This window comes from Pseudopodoces humilis, chromosome 7, assembly GCF_049639895.1.
Source record: "Pseudopodoces humilis isolate 2021_Gansu_Grassland_sample_001 chromosome 7, ASM4963989v1, whole genome shotgun sequence".
Lineage (NCBI taxonomy): Eukaryota > Metazoa > Chordata > Aves > Passeriformes > Paridae > Pseudopodoces > Pseudopodoces humilis.
Window position 1 is genome coordinate 41,490,146 of NC_142206.1, and position 22,672 is coordinate 41,512,817.

General features: G+C 39.6%; 2 protein-coding genes across 2 annotated transcripts; one reads left to right on the plus strand and one right to left on the minus strand.

The window, feature by feature from the left end:
- The first annotated feature begins 5 nt into the window (after nucleotides 1-5).
- SLIRP (SRA stem-loop interacting RNA binding protein) lies at nucleotides 6-4,041 on the plus strand. Its single transcript, XM_005520224.3, has 4 exons — nucleotides 6-129; nucleotides 286-344; nucleotides 2,028-2,135; nucleotides 3,921-4,041. Exons 1-4 carry the CDS (start codon nucleotides 36-38, stop codon nucleotides 3,978-3,980), a joined length of 321 nt encoding a protein of 106 aa, XP_005520281.2. The 5' UTR covers nucleotides 6-35; the 3' UTR covers nucleotides 3,981-4,041.
- SNW1 (SNW domain containing 1) lies at nucleotides 3,974-22,308 on the minus strand. Its single transcript, XM_005520225.3, has 14 exons — nucleotides 22,219-22,308; nucleotides 21,071-21,224; nucleotides 18,487-18,648; nucleotides 12,713-12,808; nucleotides 12,516-12,622; nucleotides 11,585-11,689; nucleotides 11,425-11,494; nucleotides 10,577-10,642; nucleotides 9,191-9,307; nucleotides 8,701-8,842; nucleotides 6,933-7,029; nucleotides 5,995-6,112; nucleotides 4,813-4,976; nucleotides 3,974-4,736 (listed from the first exon to the last, which is right to left on the minus strand). Exons 1-14 carry the CDS (start codon nucleotides 22,230-22,232, stop codon nucleotides 4,532-4,534), a joined length of 1,617 nt encoding a protein of 538 aa, XP_005520282.1. The 5' UTR covers nucleotides 22,233-22,308; the 3' UTR covers nucleotides 3,974-4,531.
- Between the last annotated feature and the right edge of the window lie 364 nt (nucleotides 22,309-22,672).

Consider the following 22,672-nt stretch of genomic DNA (forward strand, 5'->3'; position numbering starts at 1 on the left):
CTCTCTCCGTCCCTCCCTCTCACCGCAGTCCCGACATGGCGGCGGCCAGTGCAGTGCGGGAGGCCGGGCGCCGCTCCCGGCGGCTCTTCGATATCTTCGTGGCTGAGATTCCCTGGACGGTATCGAGCAGTGAGTCTGCGACCCCGCTCCCATTCCTCACCGCTGCTGGGGCTGGCGGGGTGGGGCGGCCCTGCCGCGTGCGCCTGTACAGGCCGGGGGTCGGGCCAGGGCGGCGCGGCTGCGCGGAGGTGCCGGGCCCGCGTAACCAGCTGTGTTTTTCCACAGAGGAGCTGAAGGAGTACTTCTCCCAGTTCGGGCCGGTGCAGAGGTGCCAGCTGCCCTTCGTGAGTACCTGCGCGTCCTCCGGGCCCCAGATCGCGTGTTCTCGGCGAAGCGGGGAAGAGCCGCCGGCTGCTCCTGCGGCTGAGGCCTTGCCCCGAAGCAGCTTCCCCACTTCCTCGGAGCTGCAGTCCGGACGCCTTATGTTAAACTCTAGAGGGGTTTCCAGTGCTCTCTGTCCTTAGCTCCTTCTTCCCGGAGCGCCACCACTTGTTTGCGAGCGCTCGGCCTTATTGTGGTTTTCATTTGCCTTCAAAGAGCTTTACAGTGTACATCCTTCACATCCTGCCGATGCTGCCATTTCTGAATAATTAATCTAAAAGTGCTTTTAGCTTCTTTATCATCGTGTTATCATTCTTCTGACAGAGAATAGAGTTTTTGTGTGCCTGGTCTCACTGGTCAAAAACTAAAGGTGTGGGTACGAACCTACTATCTTTTCCTGCTGTGGATTCAGACCCCAGCCAGATTACAGGGCTGACACAAAACCCATAACCTCTGCAAGGTGCTGTCAGTGCCTGTGTCGTTTAGGCTGTTTATCTTCTGAGTGTATAGGTCAGGGATCCTAGTATCTAGTGCACTTTTTTAGAGATAAAAAAAGTGTTCCTTTGCAGGTAAATTGCAGGCCATTGCTGGAAGTGCAAAGGTTATGTCTGCTTATGTTTCTCCACATGAAGTAATCCTGTTAAATTAAGCTCAGTGTGTAGTGAACTTAAGTTAGTGAGCTGATGGATTCACTCTCTGTTGAGGATTAGTTTGGAAACGGAGAGTTTGAAACAAGCTGGTTGTTCTGAACACTTAATGCTTAGGCGCCTGCCTCTCATGTTTTTCCTCAAGCCCACCTCAGACTGCAGTTTTGTTGCAGAGTCTGGCAGCTTACCACAAACCCACCTCCATCACTGATTCAAGTGATTCATGCGTGTACATTCAGATTCAGTGATTACTTGAGGAGTTTCATTAATGCTTAAAACCCAGAGGTACAAAAATCACCAATGTAGGACAGCCTCATTTAGACAGCACTGTGATACTGAAACCAGGCAGTACCTTGTAGGTGGTTTGGAAGTGTTGCCAGTTGTGCCTGGTGGTGAGAGTGGCTGAGCTGTTGTGAGCTCTGAGTGGGATCAGAGTAGGGATAGAAGTCACTTAGATACACCTGTCTTTTCCTCATTATCACCTGTTTATTAACAACTGTCTTTTCTGACTGGCAAAGTATTTCTAAAAATAACTTTTTTTTAGAGCAATAAGTGCTTGTCATTCTGATGCACTCTGCTTTCATAGTCTCTTAAGCAGCTGCTTTATCTTGCTGAATGTTTTTCAAGTACCTTGGCCATTTAAATGTCACTTCTGTTGTGACTGGCTTATTAGTAGATAAACACTGCAGTTTGAAACTACTGTCTATACATTATTCCAGTCTTCAATTATATCTTAAAATTGTGAGTTGTTGTTGTTATTACTGCTGGATTCAAACTGAAAGGGATGTAGAACAGCCTTTGCTAGACCCCCCCATGCTGTCACTGACAGCAAATGTCTTAGTGTGTAAAAGGCTCCTGAAACAGCAAGTGTGCCAGTTCCTCTGATAATTTCTGAATCCTTAAATTCAGTATCTGTAGAAAATTTTTAACAGCCTATGTGACTATTTCTTACAGTAATTGCATTTTGTTTTTTTTTTTTTTTTTTTAACTGGTAATTAGGACAGAGATACAGGCTTTCACAGACGTTACTGCTGGATTAAGTTCTCAGCTCCAGAAGTTGTTGAGAGTGTGTTACAGAAGGAGTCCCACATTCTTGAAGGTTCCAAGGTAATGTGCTAATTCCTTTAATGAAGTAATGTGACTAGTTGACTCTGCCTTCAACTGGACACAATAACATGAAAACATGACATATTCTTTCAAAATGTGGTTAGGATTTTGCCACTCAGTATTCTCTTAATGTTTTTTAACTCATTACTACTTCTGTTTATTCCCTCCTCTCAACTGGAGTTGTTAGGGGTCAAGATCATAGAGATACCCGAGAGATCACACTCAAGAGACTAAAAACTCCTGCTATGCTAAAGTAATGTGAATGCAGTAAAATTGTCTGGGATATGCTATGCAGTTAGTTTGCAGTTTGTAATGCTGGTTTCTGCATCTCATCTGGATGTTGAGTGGCAGGGGGAACATGATAAAGATTAAGTGATGCTAAGCTTTGAACTTTAGTGAAATTTTTCTTCAGCTGTCATTTCACACAGGAGAAATCAGCTGCTTGCTTTCATATATTCAAGACAACTCTAAATTTGCTTTAGGTGTAGGGTCTCATTCTGTCCATCTTTAACATTTTAAATGTTAGTAAAGGAAAAACACACCACTTTGGCAATCTCAGTGCATTAGTGTACAGTATTGAGACAGTGTAATGATCTAGTATACATATAAAAGTGTCTGTCCTTGACTGGTCAGCTAGAGCCAGACAACTCTCCTCCAGCACAGAAACAGAACAAGACCTTCTCACTGCTTTCCCAACATTTAGTGTGCAGTGGTGTTAACAGATAAGGAATAATGAAGAACAGCGAGTCAATGGCTGCTGAAAGCCACTGACATATTAACAGCTCTCAAAATAATTAGAAACTTGCATCTGGTATGTTCCCTAAATAGGGGATTTTCTTACAGACTTACATGTGCTTGAGCTGATAAAACTACTCAGATGGTGTAGTACAGAGTGAAGCCACAAGCAACAGGCAGGCTGGTGTATCAGACACAATCAGCTCAAGCCTTTGATTAATTAATAAGAATTCTTCAATATCCGTTTGATAACTAGTTTCTTATTTTGAGATTTAAATGCTAGGAGATGTTGACAAGAGACTTCAGTGTTGCAGTATTGTGGTTGTGTGTATTACTGCATCAATTGTCATTAGCGGTGGTTACTTCAGTACCTATTCTCAAGAAGAACCAAACTGTGAGTTCCAACTGTGGTACAAAAATGGGAGCAGAAATCAAGACTCCTTAAACTGTGAGTAGGCTCACAGTTTTAAAGAATAGGCAGCAGGCTGGTTCTTCCTAAAGTGTGCTGAACTAGGATGTTATCTGTATGCAATTACCAAATTAGGTACTAGAAATAGCATAGTATTTAGTGTCAATTTCCTGCAAATTTTTGCTGCTTTTTATTCTTGAGGCTGTAAGGGATAGCCACATGCACTTAACTGCCTAGGCTTCAAAGACTGTACTCTCACAAGAGGTGCAAGCTAAAAGGCTTTTTTATAGTGAAATAAAAAGCAGAAGGCAAACAGTAGTTATTTTCATTTCTTAAAAAGTGCAGGCTTCTCTAGAATACATAAGCACTTTTTCCACTTTTTTCTAGGCTAGGTTTAGACAGTTACTTTTTATTAATTACAGTGGAAAGCACAAGCTTTCAAGATGCATTTTGCTGGTACCACTACCAGTTGCTTTGCACATATATTCAACTTTCCTGTCAGGAAAGCCCTGGCTTGGGGCTTGTGAAACTGAACTGGTTATAAAGCTTCTCCTTTCTATATCAATGTTGTGGGTGATCAGAAATGAAAAAGAACAAAACATTCTTGCCTAGCTAATTTCAATAATTTCCATTGTTTTCAGCTTACTCTCAGGCAGCAGATCCGTAGAAGACGCAGTCAAAGGAAGAGTCAAAGTGAGTGATGGAAGGAGGCTTTATTTCACTAAATTTAAAGAAACTAAAATAAAGATTACTGAGAAACTATGAATGAGTACTTGTTTTAAAACAGAAGCCAGCTGTTTCCCCTGCCTTGTTCAAATAAACTATAGCCACACTGAAACACCAAATCATTAACACCCCAGCATCTGTTACAACATAAGACAATCATTATATACAGCAGGAAAGCTTTTAACAGATCAAGTCAAAGCTTTAGCTACCTACAGAAACTAAAGCTGTAGGAAGGGGGCTACATTCTTACCCTGAGATGCTGGGCAATGGGGAATCAGCAAAATCAGAAAACTTGCTAAACAGTAATTAATTCCCTTATGAAATGTTTCAAAGTGGTCTACACGTCTTCTCTCTCCTTGGGTAGCTGTCCTATGTAGACAAATTAGTGTGTGTATATATCCACACGGCCAGAATTGTGAGCTGCTGTGTTACAACACCATCCTCCTGTACACACAATATTAAAAATTCTTTTGCATGAAGTCCAAGCTTGCAGTCCATTTCCCTACCTCTCAAGGAGCAGAGGCATTCAGTCCTTCCTCCTCTTTTTGCTCTCATGCTCATGTTCCTTAGGGCGGCTGCTGTCTGATGGCCGTTTAGAACCACCGTGTTGCTTAGCTTCTTCCAGAAACTTGTCCAAACCAAATGGATCCTCTTCAAACTGAACTGGTCCATCTCTGCCCCTGCCTCTGGTGTTACGATCCGAGTTGGAAAACTCTTTGTCGGGAACAAACCTGCAGGAGAAGATGATGCTCAGTTGACTATATTTAGAGTACTAATTAAGAATATTTCTTATATTTATTTCCTTACCTGTTAGTCTTTATTCGAGCCTCTAGATCATCACCATACATGTCCTTATCCACATTTTTACTTGGCCTGTAGATGTTTTGGGCCATATCCTTGCCACTTCTCCAAGGCTGGTCATAAACATTATAAATTTCATCCTCTCCTCCAGCAAACCCACTGTCCATACCCTGTGAAGAACAGCACAAGTTAATCAACAAACCTTCAGCTAACTTATTTTGACAACAAAATGCACTGATGATGTTACACGGTTACACAAAGACAACATGGTGTAATTTATTATTGATTCAAATGACTCCAAGCACTGCATGAGGATATGAGTGGGTTTGGGTCTGGGATTAAGTCCAGAGAACATGACATTACAAGCCTCAGTAATACTCTTCCAGATAGCAATAGGAAAGATTACAGGCCATCCACATTTTAGAATAATGGATCATTTCAGTCTGCCCTGAAAGTACAGCTGTCTGTAATAGCTAAGTACAACCATACAGAAATGTGTATTATTCAGAATTTCTGGAAAACATGATTTAAGCTGACTGATCCAAATCACACAGAGGCTTATATAAGCTCTGAAAGTAGAAGTGTCTGCTTGTTCATTTTTGGTTCATCAGCTTTCCCTTCTTGCCTGCAAGTCTTTCATTGCAAACATGAAAAAGAGTGATTGACAAACTGCAGGTGTATTGAGGGATTTGCTGAAGCCAAATCTATTTTGTCATCTCTGAATAGTATAAAATTCAGGGAAAATAAATGTTGCTGTTAACTGTTTATATCTTCAGAAGTATTAACACAAGCAGTAATGGGAATAGAGAGCATTTACTTGCTTCTCTCTGAAGGCAGATTTCCTTTTCAGTCAGTACATTTGTAAAAGAGAAGAAAATGAGGTCACTGCAGCTTGAAGGCAAAATAATTTTTCTCCCCACTCCCCAGTGAGAAAACTGACAACAAAAACACTTTAATCCAGCTATACACTTAAAATATTCAATGTTGTTTTCTTTTTTTTTTTCCTTTGCATAGGCTCTGGATAAAGGAAATCAATAGTTTCCTGATCACTTACATAAATAACTTTTTTCTGAATATATCCACACCAACCATGAGAACTGGCTTCCTTTAGTATTCCAGCTGTACCCACAAAGGAAGGATGAGCATGTTCTGCTAAAAAAGCTACACAGCTGTGAAAGGGTATTTTACCTTGCTCTGGTTGAACAGCCTCTGGTCATACTGGATTTCATTGGATGGCCTGGGGTTGGGGACCCCCAGGGCAATAACTTCACTGATATCTCTGTTCTCATTTCTTTGCAGCTTTGACCTGAATGAAAAATTTGAAAGTTTTATGAGGTCAGTAAACCATACTTGTTGACATGCTCAATTGCAACCTGATCCTGTATTCCTTGGTAACGATTTTCCTCAGGAGCCAAATTTTGACTGTTGTTCTTCCTTACTAGGTAACATTTAAAATTTGTCTCCTGGCAAAGGAAACATTTGGCAAAGTTATGTTCAGCTGGGCATGACATTTAAATTTGCTTTCCACTATCTGCAATTCACATCAAGCTGACTTGGTCTAAAATGTCATACTTATTTTTTGCAAGAATCAGTGTAGTTATATTCTGGAAAGGCCAAGCAATCCAATTTCAACATATTGGAGATTTTAAGCATCCAGAAATCATTTGCACTCAAGAAATCTCAGTGGCTTCAGCTAATAAGATACTTCAGCCTATCTTCATAAATCTAAGCTTACTTAAAATGAACAGCTTCAAGAAACAAAGCCACTATTCTAACTCTGGTCTCACCAAAATGAGAAGATTCAGCTTTCAATCTTTGCTGTCAACATGTTAATTAAACCTGAACATACTGAGGTCCTGCTGAAGGAAAACCCACCCAAAACCAATACAGCACACCCCCTCTCTCCCATTCATGTGAAAAATTCTACATTTTGAAGAGAGTACTGGAGAATTTTAACACAGTAATACCTTCTCATACAATGAACAAACTGTGCTTCATACCAGTGACTATCTCCACAAGATACAATTCAGGCACTTACATCAAGAAAAGGAAAGCCCAGTAATACGTTCCCTAGTGGGGAAGCCAGTGCTACCACAGGAATAAACCAGCTTTTTTTTGTGACTCACCTTTTATCAGGGGCTGCCCGAGAGAGATTTCTGTCATGCTGTCTTTCTTTGCGCCGGTCATGTCTGATTTCATCTCTTTCTCTAGCTTCTCCATCCTCTGAACAAGTACAAGATTACTCATTATAGACAAATATTTAAAGTTTGAATTAATTATGCCACAGACATTGCCACAGTAATTTAATTCAGTATTCTTTTACAGAAGAGTAATGACCCTTAGCACTACTTAAACTGTTATACTTCAAATAAACTGAACACACTAACACCATGGCTTTCTTATGCCTCAAGCAAGTGACTGTCCTTGGCAAGTCAGAGCAGACATATCCTAACAACTATGTTCTTCCAACTTTAAAGAGCTTAGAATGATTGTCTGTCTAGGAATTAATATCCTAAAACATTTACAGATTATATCATAATTCTAAGCATAAAAATCTAATTGAAACATGCAGGGATTTAACAGTTTTGAAGAACATTCTGTGATGCAATATCAGAAAATCACCCAGGTTGGAAGGGAGTCTAATTCACAACCTCCTGCTATCAACACTCATATTCAAACCAGGTTGCACATGGCTTTTTCACACTCAGGTGAGGAAAACCTGCAAGGTTAGAGACTGGCAGATTTCCTAGACAACCTGTTCCACTGCTATTTGTCCTCATGGTGAAACTTTTTCTCCTGACACAGTTGAAACTCCTGCTTCAACTCTTGGCCACTGTCTCATTCTTCCACTGTCAACTTGGTGAAGAGCTCTGATAATCATTTAGGGATGATTGTGGGATGACCTTGTGGGTAATCTTCCCATTATCTGGCCCCAATGGCACATCACATCCTAGCAGAACAAGCCTTATTCTCTCAGCATCTCCAGGCAGTTACTTGAGTCCCATGACATTTCTGATGGCCTTCCACTGAACTGACTCCCATTTATCGATGTCCTTCTTGTACCTGGAAGCCCGCAACTGCATAAAGTATTCTAAATGCAGTCTAACAGGCCACCAATAAAAGGAAATTATTACTTCCTTTGATTTACTGGTTACACTCCTACAGATGCAGCTTTGTATGCCCTTAGCATTACTGTTGCCAGGGCACACTGCTAGCTTATATTCAGCATATTGTCCACTACAACTCCAACAGTGGCTCTTCTGGCTGGCCAGCCCCCAGCCTGCTGGTAAGAGGTTAGTACATCCCAGCTGCAGGATTTGGCATTGTATGACCATATCCCTCCATCTTCTGGAGAGATCGTAACCACTCTCTAATTTCATCAACTTGATCTTTGAAGTGTAATTTCAATCAGAACGTAAGACATCACAATGGAGACAATTTAGTTAGGTTGGCAGCAGGGTTTTTTAGGGCCTACTGGCCAACAAAACTGCAGCTCTGCAAGATCAGTTACAACAGTGCAAGAGCCAGAATATTGCATTTACCACCTTTGAAAACTTAAAGATGGTTAAGTTCTTCTAGAGAAAGCTGCCCTTCATCAGCAATAAGCTTAAAAAAATTACTTTAGAACTGTCCATGAAAGCCATCACTTGCACTGATGCATTAACTCCAAAATTCTCAGTGTCCTAAACCTGTACACATCAACATACTGATCTGAGGTTCAAACCTGTATCCCATCAAACCAGCCAGTGAATTAACCAATAAAAGCATGAACTGATGTCATGCTTAGAAATTTCAGCTGGTATTTAGATATTTTAAGTTCCCAGATTGTTGCTCCAAACCTACACTTCAGAGTATTAAAAAAAGCCATAGCGTCTTCATAACAAAGAAATGTACCTTTTTCAACATGGGTTTTGATCCCTGCTCTTCTCTCCCTGGCTTTCTGAGCCATTTCTCGGAGCTTTTCCTCGTGTTTCTCCTTTTCCTTCTGAGCCATCTTCCTCTCCACTTGGGCACGCATCTCTACTGCCTCACGAGCCTGCACAAATAAGACAGTTAAAAATACCAAAAGCATAGCACCTGTGATACAAGCAGATCTGTCATGGAGCTAGGCAGTAAACAAGACAGAAATGAAGCCAAAATTAGGAAGCTTAAAGCCCATCAGCCACAGCAGTTAGAGCTGAGAGACAAGACCCATGACTTCCAATAACTTAATCCACACTGAGCCCATGATTCAGAGTGGGGATAAGGCCTTAAGTCTTAGATTAGCGAAGAAGCAGGACAAATCAAAAAGCTATAGCCTATTCACAGCTGATTTTCTGAAGGAAATTAATATACAAAGATGGTAAAACTGTATGGAACAAAACAGTTTAAAGAACTACCTGACCTTTCTGTCAGCAATATAGAGTGCCTCAGCAAGTTTGGCGAAGTTTTCATTAATATGAACAGTCTGCAACCCTCTGCCATCTGCAGCCAGACGCTTATCTAATGGAATGGTGTAACCCTACAGTGGAAACAGAGGGGCAGTTAATCACAGAAACAGTATTTGTAATAACAAGCATTATTGTATTTGTTGTGTAAGGAAACAAAAACACAAAATTCACAGCCCATCATTATTATGCCTCAATGGATCGCCTTTTCATATGTACTTCAAATTCTTGCCAGGTAATACAAAGTTTCACTCCAATTCCATCCTCCCAACAAATCCAAATCACAGCTTCCCCTCAAGGTTCATCTTATGACAAAAGACAGTTTTCAAGTGATAAGGTCCACTTTTTGCTTTGTGTTAAGAACTACAGATAACAGCTTCCCCAGTGTCTAAGCTGTTTTACCATTTTTTGCTTAAAAATTGTTTTACCTAAACTGTTTCTATACCTGTTAAGAGATTAACTGATTCAAAATGAGAAAGTAAGGGACAAGGCAGCCAGCAAAAGTAAGACACACTAAATGCCAATTTTGTTTACCAAAGCTGAAACTCAAAATTATTTATAGATTATATTTTAAGATTATTTTAGTAAGCTCTACAAAATTTTTGCTTTGGTTTTAGCATCTGTAACCTAAAAATTTGATCTCCTAATTAGCATCAGTCCCAGTTAGACAGCTGTGTTGGGGTAGGAAAAAAAAAGTAACATCCAAACATGTAGCTTTTCCTTCCTCCATTTGAAGAGGCTGTCTCAGGACAACCGTTCAGTACATTTCAGAATGATTAGACTAGTTACTGCAGCAAATTAATTCTCCCCTCTCTAAGAACATAAACTTAATGACTGATAAAAATCAAAGGGATAGGACATACCTACTTAAACAAGGAACAAAAATAGATAGCTGACCAGTGATAAAAATTAATTAATGAAAGAATGCAACAAGGAAAACTTTCCAAAAAATGGACTGCAGTATTAAAAAGAAACATGCTTGGGTCTCTGATAATCTGCTCCTTTTCCATTTAGCTGGCTTTACTTTGTGACCTTGAGAAATTTTGACTTTGGACTGCACTATTATGGGTATTTTAACTAATACAATGTTTTCCTCTCAAAATTTATTATCTCTGCCATGAAGCAACATATCTGCTCTCAGTTCCTATACTCTCAACTGGACAATCCTCATATGCCAAACTGAAGAAAAATTAACTGTATCATCAAGTGCTCTCCATGTTGGAAGCAGCCAGTTTACCTGACTCTAGATGTTTAAAATCAGTACAATTGAAGCTTAAATCATTCATAGAAGTTTTCCATCAGGGTACAACATTAGAAAAGTTAGTTTATGACAATTTAATTACCTTTGCATTTTTCCAGTTTGAAATGCATGGAGGAATTTTCCACTCTTGCTGCTCTTTCACAGTCATCTGATTTAAGAGAAGAAGCAAAATCATCTTAGACTTATAGTAAAAGGAAATACTGTTTTCTTTCTCAAAGAAACTATGAAAGTATTGAAGTAAGTTAGAGTAAAAAGTTCAGGACTCCATAACAAAATCCCAACTCTTCTTAGCAGCAGTATGATTACAGAATCAAGGAATGGTTTGATTGGAAGGGACCTTAGAGATCAGCTGGTTCCAAACCCTCTGTCATGGGATTTATTTTTGCGGTGTATCTTTGCCAACACTGAATAAAGCCCCAACAGCTCTTCAGCAGCCTCTTAAGCTTTCATCACACAGGCATAACTCACAGCCAGCCTGTTAACATCTGCACATTTAGCAGCTATTCAAGTTGTACCAAACCAATGAACGACCACTACACTAATCTTTCAGAAGGAGCTAATCCTTAATGACACAAGTTAGTGTTATTAAGGATTAGTTTAACAGTGTTGTCAAAAAGCAACATAAGAGTACCCAGGCTAAAGCCTTGGTCAACTCATTCATGCCATGAACAAATTCAACAATGCAGCCTGGCATAAAATACATGACACATCTACTCCACCTTAGACAAGTTAAAACTGAAAAGACAGTTACTTTCAGAACTGCCCAAATGGAAAAAAAACCAAACAAGAAGACCACACTGGGCACCAAATTTATCACTCAACATCACATCAAAAAATCAGTAAGGAGAACGTACACAGAAATGAACTAAAAGAAGAATCTGTGGACACACCTAAGCATTCAAAACTGTGAACAGCTATGGCATTTCGTACCTTTCTACTTGGAGAGTGCATTACAGGTGCTGGAGGAGATGGTGGTCCTCGTGGAATCTTCTTGTTAATTCTGAGTAAATAAGAAAACAATTACAATTATCATGTTGCACAGAAATACACTTCAGAATCTTCTATTTTCCATGAACAAGTGAATACTTACTTGAATCTTGGAGGCTCCATGGGATCCTTCTGCATTTCCACCATCCGAATAACTCTCTGTTTTGCTCCAGAGTTGAATGCAACTCCTTGCTGAGATGGTGTGTACCTGAATAAACACAGTGCTCAGTTCTCTGCACACAGATAATCCTTTCCCACCTCCATTTTTACTCAGTTCGCTGCTCTAGCTGGGGTTTAATTTTATCCACAACAGTTTAAGACTACCCCACTATGAATGTCAGCAGCAGGTAACTGTACAGATGGTACTCCACTGAGTGCAGACTCAGTTACACCAGACAGAATGTAACTTCTCTCCAGGGCTACAGTCTCCTGTTTCAACCTAAATTCTGAAATGGAAGAAAAACAAGTACAGTACACATAGCTTGTTGCAATACTTCCTACCTCTATCTGTGAAGCCCTGGTGTCTTCTTACTGCTCATTAAGAACCTCTTCCCATATTTTTTTTCAGAATTAACCTCAAGCCAAGTGTAACCCTGCCATGAAATTTTTTGGTGTTTGAAACAGAAAATCATAAATAAGTATCAGCCTCCTCCTAATTCCAATTATTTCCAACTTCTCATTTTCTGTGAAGGAAGAACTTTGTTACAGGTCTTGTTGTGGCTTGAAACTTGCAGTAAATACTTTGCTTTCAGAGCAGCATCATTAATAGTGATCCCTAGGATATCTGTGTTTTGTTGCTAAAACAATAACCCCTTCAAAGTGCCATAAATCATTACATGATAATGATGTATTTCCACACACTTCAAATTAGGTGATCATTAGTGGGTTAATTGAAAATACAGAAGCCAGTTTCATATTCCTTACAGAAGAATAGAATTCAAGAGGAATTTCTGTTCTCAAGAATTCAACAAGTATGCCAATTTTAATACATTTTGAGTATCACAACATCTTACACAAACATCAGCACTACATACCGAATGTACTGTGCAGGAGCTAGTTTGTCAGCAGCTCTAACAGGCATGGCTGCTGCAACTTTTTGGGAGACTGATTTCTCCAAGGCTGCTCTTGTCTTCTCTGTTATCTGAAGAAAAAATACCACAGTGTACATCTTATCCCATTGCAAGACATAAAGCTTACCACTGCTAACTAGGCACATCAGAGCATACAATACCTCTCTAATTGCCTCCTCATCTGGTCTTTGCAGTTCAGGATCATCCACATTCATGACCTCTTTTGGCACAAGATCTGTGTACTTGCTGTAAATAACCTGGAAGACATCATATTTTACTAGTGCTGATGAACAGGAATAAATGTACATGTATTAAAGGAATTGTTTCAGGCTTAGACTATACTTTGGGTACTAATTTAAATATACAAGTATAAATGCATTACGACTACATTGTTCAATTACTCTCATAGAACACCTGGTTACATATATATGTAAACAGGATATATATACTCTGGACCCTATTTTACAGATGGAGCAATTGAAGAAACAAAGCAATCTGGTTAAGTAAAATTGTATAAGTTGCTCTCAGAACTGGCATTAGACAGCAGTTTTCTCCTTCCTAATCCTAGTATTTTATTTTTTTAGGGACTTCAAACTGATAAAACCCTGCACATTTTTACTTCTGTTTTTAAGGATTACTCAAGAATTTGATACAAGTATTTTCCAGCATCTGGATTTTTTCACTTCATTATGTTTACTATTTTCTTGAAAAAATAAATACTTGACAAGTCTAGTCTTGACACTTCCCTTTACACAGGTCCTTGAATTTTCACACAACATGCAGCTAGCTGCTGGCAGCTTTAAGTCACAATTTTAAATACAGGGAAAGAACACTATTAGATGGCTTCTGGGAAAAATGTATTGTATTACATTAATGCTTCCCATGTAGCCAACAAAATAGGAAGCTTTAGTTCAAAGGGTTAAAAGTCAAGAACTATTATTTCAAGTTCATTAAACAGTACATGTCCAACTACAAAATTAACCTTGATCCTCAGCATTAATTAATCACACAAGAGCCATTTTCTACTTCTCAGCCTTCACTCCTTAAATTTTAGTCCTTTGAATTAGTATCAGTAATATTCTAGCTTCTCAGATGCTGAATGAAGGACATCTGAAGTGTTCCTCTAAGGTAATTAACTCATAAGTCCAAGTGTCTTGCTGAAGAAGAATATGAAGAACAAAGTATGCTGAAGGAGCTTTAAAGCATCCCAAAAGAAAAAAAAAAAAAAAAAAAAAAAAAAAAAAAAAATTATAAAAGAAGGTACTCCTTGTGGTGGTCTAAGAGTGATCTAAAAAGTACTTTACACTGAGGTACAAATGATCTGTATGAACTATTTAAACTCTGAAATATTGCATGTAAACGGCAATATACTTAATTATGGAAAGAATATGCAATATAGATTAAACTACCCTGAAAATACAAATATTTCTGTTGACATCAGAAACTTTATACACTTGCATGTTTTAACTGTAGTCCTTTTCTGAAGTGATAAAAAGAGGCAGATAAAGAATTTACATTTCTTTTTGTTGTTTTTCTAGACATTTATCTTTTTTTACAAGTAACGTTGAGACATTTCATTCATTTGAGATAAAGAAGAGCCTGGGATTGTTTGATATTGTAGTGTGCCTATCCACTATTATTTTTCAATCTACAAAATTTGAAAGGAAGCATCAGCCTGTGTTTTAGATATTTCACTCTGATTGCTACTGAAAAGCAGAATCTCCTTCTAGGCAGGAAGAAAAACCTCAAGTTTCCTACAGTTAAGTGATTCCCTGGCTGAGGAAGCCTTAAGAGGCAGCAATTAGAAATCTGCATGCCACTGCAATCAGAAAGAGACTAGCATTACCTAACTGCTTAAGATATTGTACCACATTGCAGAATTTAGACATCAATCCTATTCAGAGTCTCACAAGACACTTGACAGATCCAAGTGTCTTAATAGAAATGTATTAATTTGCTACACAAAAAACATTGAAATATTCTGTTCTTTATATCTCAACCAGCCCTGTATAGTGCTCATCAATCCTATAGCTACATCAAGAATTTACTATCAAGCAATGTAACACTAATTCCTTCCTAGTCAACGAATGTTTTCTCCATATGAAGCATATAAAATTTTAGAAATCATTACCTGGTTGTAAGCCTGGTACACACACCAGACAAAAAACTGGTAACAAACTTTCAAACCGAACTCTGCCACAAAGGCAAACAAGTTGTGAGTAAGTACACTTGATTATTTCAGCTGGATTTATGTTATCTTGACCTGTTCCATAGCTGTGACAGGACTTCCTTCAACAGTGGAACTACTCTCTTGTAAATGTTTCAACTGAATCAACCATCTTGGGAAAAAAACTTATAAATTAGCTTTGTGATTGTTTTTTTCTCATTTAACAAATAGGCCACAGTCTTGGGCCATGAAGAAAAAATGCAACTCCAGCATATAAAGTTATTCTGGCTGGAAAAATGTAAGGGACTTAACAGTTCCATTCCTTGATTTCACTTTCTTCTGTCTTCATAAAAATACAGGATGCAATTACATGTTCTTATTTTGCTAATAAGGGGGATAGCATCAGTCTCACTAAAATATATCACTATTGATGCATTATTTTAGTTTGGCTTTTAGTAACGTAAATAGAGAAAGTACTGAAAGAATTTACAGCAGCACAAGAGCTAACCACACAGCTAGGCTAGAAATCCTTCATCTCGACAACCAGATGGAATTCCATCCGCAGATCCATAAGGTCACGCATCCAGGCCTGTCAACGCTATCCAGCATTTCATGTCTAGCAGAATTTCTGCCAAACCCAAACAGAAGGCTTGTCAGACTATCACATTTATGTCAGTATTTTTCACGGAAAATTCTCTGAAGCAACTATTTTTTAAATACATAAGGGAACAGATGCAAAGGAGATGAACCACTGCAATAGTAGAAACTGCTGACAGGTCATCTAGAGATAGGGTCTGGGTGATGGAACTGCTGTCTCTACAAGAAGGCAGAATACTAAATTCTACTTCAAAAAAATCCATAAGCTGTAGCGAAAGCAAAATTTGCTTCCTAACTCAGACCAAGTAGCTCCTAGAATAGGTTCATAAACTCCATCTCATTTCTGTCAGGTTGCTAAGTATCTGTTTCTTTTAGCTCTAAGTATTAAGATTGAAGAAGTATTGAATTATGGCTGCAGCTCTCTGGAAAAGAAAATTTCTGTATCTAATCCTACTGACACTGTACTATCAGAAGCTCTTAAGAGAAAATATTCCGCTCAATTATTCAACTCAACACAGATCACTGGAGAACCGCTCCCTATGACATCTCTGCCAATACCTTCTCCTGCAAAGAAAATCAAATCAAAACAAGAAATAGTAATTCTGCTGTTTCCAGTGAAATTGTTTCAAATACCTGTTGCAGCACAGAAAGTCAATTTTATCCTGAGCTACATCAAAAGCAGTGTGGCCAGCAGATTGAGGGAGGTGATTCTGCCCCTCTACTCTGCTCTGGTGAGACCTGAGCTGGTATGCTGCATCCAGCTGTGAGGCCCCAAACACAAAGACAACTTTGACTTGTTGGAATGGGTCCAGATGAGGCCACTAAGTTGACCACAGGGTTATAGCACCTCTTCTATGAAGATGGGCTGAGAGAGTTGGTGGTGTTCAGCCTGGAGAAGAGAAGGCTCCAGAAAGACCTTCCAGTACTTAAAGGAACCTACAAGCTGGAGAGGGACTTCTTACAAGGCCATGTAGTGACAGGACAAGGGTGAAGGGCTTTAAGATAAAGGAAGGTAGGTTTAGATCAGGATTAGGGAGAAATTATTTACTGTGAGGGTGGTGAAGCTGTCCAGAGAAGCTGTGGATAGCCCACCCCTGGAAGTATTCAAGGCCAGAATGAATGAGGCTCTGACCAACCTGGTCTGGCAGACAGTGTCCCAACCCAAACCATTCTCTGAATCTATTACCTATTTTTCCCTCAGTTCTACTCCCCTTTGAATCACTATACTTAATCTTTACTCTCAGCATTTACATCCTGGATGCAATCAAGATCAACCTGACCCAGAAGGCAGAGCTCAGGGTTAGGAAACCCTAAGTCTACAGTTCTACAGAACCTGGTTTTGGAAAAGCCCCACATCTCTTCCATTCTGGTGAATGAGAAAGAGAGTATTACTGCCTTCATTATAGACACCATATGGAAAGTTCATGAAAGCACAGATCTTCATGAATCAAGTATGACAAACATTAACAGCTTAAATTTAACCCTACCTGTTAAGTATTTTCCTAACTCCAAACCAAGTAAGACTCAGAAAAAGATTATGGTCACTTTTGCCACAAGCCTACTATCATATCTAGTAATTTTTGAAGCATACTAAGATTCCAATCAGAATAATTCTATTACACACAAATTAAAGATAATCCTACAAGTAAGTAAAGATGAATATGACAAGTTTTATAAATGAGTGTTTAACTACGCTATTTTTTTTCTTATTATTTGGCCTGTAGCTTCCCAAAAATGGGTACCATTACTTCTTGTCTAATTATCTGCTTGATATTATTTTGTATGCCTTTGACAAAGCAACACTTCTATTTAGCATGAAGTATCAAGTACTTAGTGAAAAATGTCTTTGAACAGAATTAATATTTTAACACCTTCCTCTTGAAAAATAGTGCCAGACATTAGATAAAGCCTGATGGAACTCCAAGAAAAGTCCCCTCAATAAAAATATTGCCACCGCTGTTTTCTTCTGTTCAGTCTAACTACTTTCTTCCACATAACAGCATGCAGATCAGTTTGCACTCATCTTTTTCAATGGCAGTGCAGTAACACATGAGGCACAGGATGAGGATATGCAAGATGTGATGCTTAGACACTCAGATTATTAATTCAATATAAAATCCTACTGGCTGCAGAATCTATTTAAAACAATAAATGTATCTGCAAAAAGTATTTTCCCTGATAGTCTTAGAATTCCCACCTTTTTTTTTTTTGAGAGGGAATGTTCATATTTTGGTTTCCTCCATTCCTCAAATGTAGTAAGACATGGGGCATATTACATAACCATAAGCTTTTCAAGGCACCGTAATTTAAAGCCCAAGAAGTCAAATTATTTTGACAACAACTATTCATATCTATTAGCTAAAACACTCTTTATAGTTAACACTCTGTTTAGACCTTCTTCATGTTACCCTATTCTTTACAGAAGATGCTTGCTGGAAGAAGCAGCTGGTCGCATGTTTTGTCAGCCCTCAAGCAGTTTTCCAGCCCCCAACATCTGCTTAAGATAATTGAAGTCCATGTAACCCACTTGGTCATACTTGAAAAGTTTAAACACTCCTTAAAGTAGACTTAGCAGACTCAAGTACCTGATCGCCTCAAAATTAGTTAGGACCTCAAGTGTCATCTGTTGGTTTTAAAAAGGCTACTGGATACAGGAAGTTGAAGTTTCTCCTAAAAAACTCCATGAGAATCTTGGTATTTCTGAACTCAGCACAAAACTTTAGCAGTATAACCACTGGCAAATAAACAACAATAGCAAAAACAGAGCACCCAAAACCACTGAAAACGACCATAAGTGTCAAATATTGGATCAGTAAGATGCAAGGTGCAGTACTCTGAAGGCTGACCTGTGTTTTCTATCTATTTTTTTACCCCCTCTCTCTACGCACTGAAATGAGGACACAGTTGTTTTCAGTTTCTTGCCTTCCTTGGAAAATGAAAATTGCTAAGCTATCAAGTAAGTTCTGAATAGAGATTTTCACCATTTTTGCCTCATCTTTTAATTATATTACAGAGAAGATCACAATTTCAGTCTGACATTATTTTAGTTTTTAAGAAAAGAGGACACAATCCATGTGGCTAATGCCAGACCAATGAGTTCAAGTATATGCAATGCATACATACAACTTTTTCAAGTATACATGCCAGATGACATATTGGAAGAAATAGTACCTTGTCCTTTGACTGTCCTTGTCGAGCAATTGCATCGTATTTTATTTTTCCTTCTGCATCCACCTGAACTGCCAAAGCATTGGACATTTTCTTTTTTCGGCCCATATCCAATGGATATTGGGCCACATGAATTTCTGGGAAAGCACCCCCATCTCCAAAATCCTACAGAAAAGAAAAAGTAGTGAATGCCTGAAAGACAAAAAAATGCAAAATGGAATGAAAGAGCAGATTGATTTCAACAAAAATATTCTTGGCAAGAATGCTCCAGTAACTTTATTATTTCACTGGTAAGAGAGTAATTAATGAGAGAACTTACAGTTATTAAAAGGCACTGAAATGGAGAGGCATCTTGCAGTAATTATTCCCGGCACAAAGTAGGGACAGATATTACTGACTAGAATGTGCAGGCAATACTATGCTACAGACAATACAAAATTAAGTATTTAATTCTCATATGAGTTATTAATTAGAACTTCAAAAACTGACCTTCTGAAATAAAGCAACTGTGGATATTAAGACAACATGAGCAGCATTTTTATGAAGACTTCTACTGGTTATTTGTTGCTTTTCACACCATAATGAAGTGAAGAAGATAAAAAAAGCATTCCATTCTTTTCAAAGCCTGTAGCTCATAACTTTACAATGCTACATGTGTCAAGCCTTTCTTTACTTTGACATGTAAATACACTGAAAATTGGGCCAGTGCCCAACAGGCGTTGTAGGAATTGTAAATTCTTACACTTTATTCCTCTCTTCTACAATGTGTTGGTGTAAAAGCATTTAATAAACAGATAATCAAAAACATTTGTTAAAGCAGATCATCCTGGCTCAGTACCACAGAAGATGCAGTGATACCATTCATAAAACAATTTCAGACTACAGTTTCAAATGCAACGCTTTGGAGGAAGAATTTGCTTAAAGCAGCATGAGCATCTATCCCTTTCTCTGTTGCAACGGCATGGCTTATGTAGAGTCTGGTAACAAAACAGATCAAAAAATAAGAATGATCTACTCAAGACACCCAATCTCCCTCCATGCTCACCATGGGACCAAGTAGTTATCACCACTGGGATGGAGTGGATTGAGACTTGAAATGACCAAGCAGAACACTTCCAAACAGGAACAGCGTGCTTATGCCATCTGCAAATGCTCCTTGAAACATAGTTCCTGTTATCTGAAATTTTCCACTGGATATCCCACATTCAACAATTAGTTGTTGAAGTATTAGCCAGAACCAAATTCAGTCATTCTTCAAATTTTTTTTTGCATAACTCTTAATGTATTAAGAACAGGTTTTGCATTTCCCACCAATGGTAGTCCAGGGTCACTGGAAAAAGGTTATGCTTTGAAAGCATTGAAAGCATTTACTGCAATTTGCACTTAATGAAGCAGAAAGGAGCCTTTAACAGGCTTTCTGCGATGTACATTGATTTGTCACCAAATGGTGCTGGAAACACTTCACACCCCTTCAGCACCTGGCTTCTTAAAAAAATTTCTTTATTAACATTAAGAAAGAATAAGCACTAAAATATTAACTTTAGTACTCAACAGTGTAGGAAGGGAAACCTACACTGGGTGTAATGAAAGTGTAATTTTTGACATCATACATATGCAACATATGACTAATTGCTGAACCCACATAAGAATGTTTTCTTTCAGTGAACCACTGGAACTACTATCTGAAGTACATGGATCACCACAGAACAGTGTTGGATTTACAAAAATGGCACTCAAACATAAATGAGGGCAATGTTGTTACAAGCTGATGAAATTATGGTATTTGGAAACAATGTAGGATCACACATGAACTACTGTAATGGAACTTCAACAGCATGCTTGGTCCCAGGAGCACTGGCTTGTGACTCATCAGAACAGGTCTCAGAAGTCATTGTCAAGGATCACTTCAAACTGCAAGGCCTTTCCAGCTCACAGGGAGAAACTGTACTAAAACAGTTTTGTAATCAGAGCTACACATCTATATTTTCTCTCTACCTTTAGCAGTTCCACTTCAGATTACATAGAAGTGGCAAGGATTACAACTAATGACACACAACATTGTTGAAAGCCCTTTAGCCAGTACCATAATTAAACAACAAATATTTAACTGATTTTTAAGTTTCCTTCCAATTGCAATAAATTTGTCCCGCAACAGCAGCTACATTTTTGAACAAAACACATGAAATGTTCTCTTCTCTGATACACACATGTTCGCTTATTTCAGCTATAATCCAGAATGCATATTTAATACTAACAGAGGAACAATACGGATGTCTTTCTCAAGGGAATCTTGTGTTCACAAATTGTAAACCCAAAGGGCCACAAACATATTTCCATATTACAACACAACAATCTCTGAAGAGAAGTAGACATAGACCATCCTGTTTACCATCAAATATTTTAAAAAACCTGGCAGATTAGAACCTCTCCCAACCTAAGAATATATCAAGCAGGCTGTATGATGCACATGGTAAGATTTTGCACCATTCTCAGCCACATTCAAGGTGCTCAGAGTTTATTTCTATTCCAGATTTTTTTTTTTCCCTTTTAGCAGACACACTACTATTGTATCAAATCAAATATTCACCTCTAGCACCCGTGGTATCCATCCTTTCCGGTAACCATATGGGGGAGGTTCCCTTCGTGAGGAGACCAGAGCAGTCTGCCTGGATCTCTGAGCTCTTGCTCTTTCTTCTAGTTCTAGCTGATCTTGGGACAGCTGGGTTGGAGCTGGCAAAAAACTGGATATCCATGGACAGCAAGCAAAAGAGAATGACATAAAAGTTAATTATTTTAACTTCACTCAAGGACACTCAGCTATGCTTGATACTTACTTACAATCACTCTCTACAGATTAAGCAACTTTATAAAACTTGAGCATTGCACTTGTAAATGTGAGAGCAACTTCTGAGATTAGAGTGGCAAAGGCAATGTGTGCTTTCTCAGCATTCTGGAAGATTCTTAAAAAAACTAATGCTAAATTCACCCACATTCACATAATGTTTGAACAGAAGAGTGAGAATGCCCGTTTTCCAATAGTAAGGTCACACACCACTGTTTTTCTTTACGCTGCTACGAAGAAGAAATAAATGTTGTGTTCCTATATCCCTAGTCCCAGTGACTCGCTCTCCCCTTCTCTCAAGGCAAACACACAGACAGATCTGACAACAACCTTCCCTCTCGACGCCTGACACCTCCCTGCCAAGGGCAAGTGGGTACCCAATTTCTTAATTTCCCCTTTCTCAGCTCTTCTTGTCTACAGAAACCTTTTGTCCATTTACTAAGAAAGTATGCAGAGAAATTCGGGATTCCGGGGCAGCCACCGGAACTGCACTCCCACGCTCTGCAAGAGACACTACAACTCATAACAAAGACCGCTCTCCCTCTCTGACGATGAAGAAACCTCGACAAAATCCCACGGACCCAAGCGAGGCGGAGGAGCTCCTTCCACCCGCAGTTAACACGAGAAAGCAGAGCCGTGACCAGGGCCCAAACATCCGCTCCCGCCAGGGTTCCCCCAGGCCCGACCGGCCCCCGCCACACTCCCTGCGGCCGCGGCCCGGCCTACGGGCCCATTGCCCAGAAGCCGCGGCCTCTCAGCGCGCTCCCTAACCGCGGCCGCTGCCGTCGGCGGAGTCCCGCAGCGCGGCGGGGAATTGCGGCGGGGAATTGCGGCGGGGGCCGGCCCGGGGGGTCGCAGCGCCCTCACGGCCCGGCTGGGCCTGCCCGACCCACCTGGTGAGCGCCATCTTGACCGCGTACACCGTCCGCTCGGCAGCCAGGCCGCCGAGGAGAGAGAAGGTGGCGCCGCCTGCACATGCGCCGTGCCCACACCGTGGCCTGGGAGTTGTAGTCTCCGTAACGTCACTCCCGGCGCGGCGGCGCACGCGGGTAGGCCAAAAGGCATCCTGGGAGATGTAGTTTTACAGTATCCCTCTTTATTTCTTCAGCCATCCTATTCCGCTCCCCTGCACTATTCACACAAGTCTCCAACAAGTTCAGTAACTTCACAGTTCATCCAGCTGAAAATGTCCAAGTAAAAAGAAGAACATGTAGAGCAAATGGATCGGAATAAAGTTTATTCTGATACCCGCTGCTTAGAAATTGTTGAACTGGGACGTGGAAGTGAAGAAGAGAGACTTAAAGCAGTGTGAACATATTGATTTTAAATAGAAAGCTTCTGCATTAA

Coding starts and splice junctions, on each gene's coding strand:
- SLIRP (XM_005520224.3), top strand. CDS start 36: ATGGCGGCGGCCAGTGCAGTGCGGGAGGCCGGGCGCCGCTCCCGGCGG. Junction 130..285: donor TCCCTGGACGGTATCGAGCA/GTGAGTCTGCGA, acceptor GTTTTTCCACAG/AGGAGCTGAAGGAGTACTTC. Junction 345..2,027: donor AGAGGTGCCAGCTGCCCTTC/GTGAGTACCTGC, acceptor ACTGGTAATTAG/GACAGAGATACAGGCTTTCA.
- SNW1 (XM_005520225.3), bottom strand. Junction 12,623..12,712: donor ATGAGGAGGCAATTAGAGAG/GTATTGTATGCT, acceptor TTTTTTCTTCAG/ATAACAGAGAAGACAAGAGC. Junction 11,495..11,584: donor ATGGAGCCTCCAAGATTCAA/GTAAGTATTCAC, acceptor TTATTTACTCAG/AATTAACAAGAAGATTCCAC.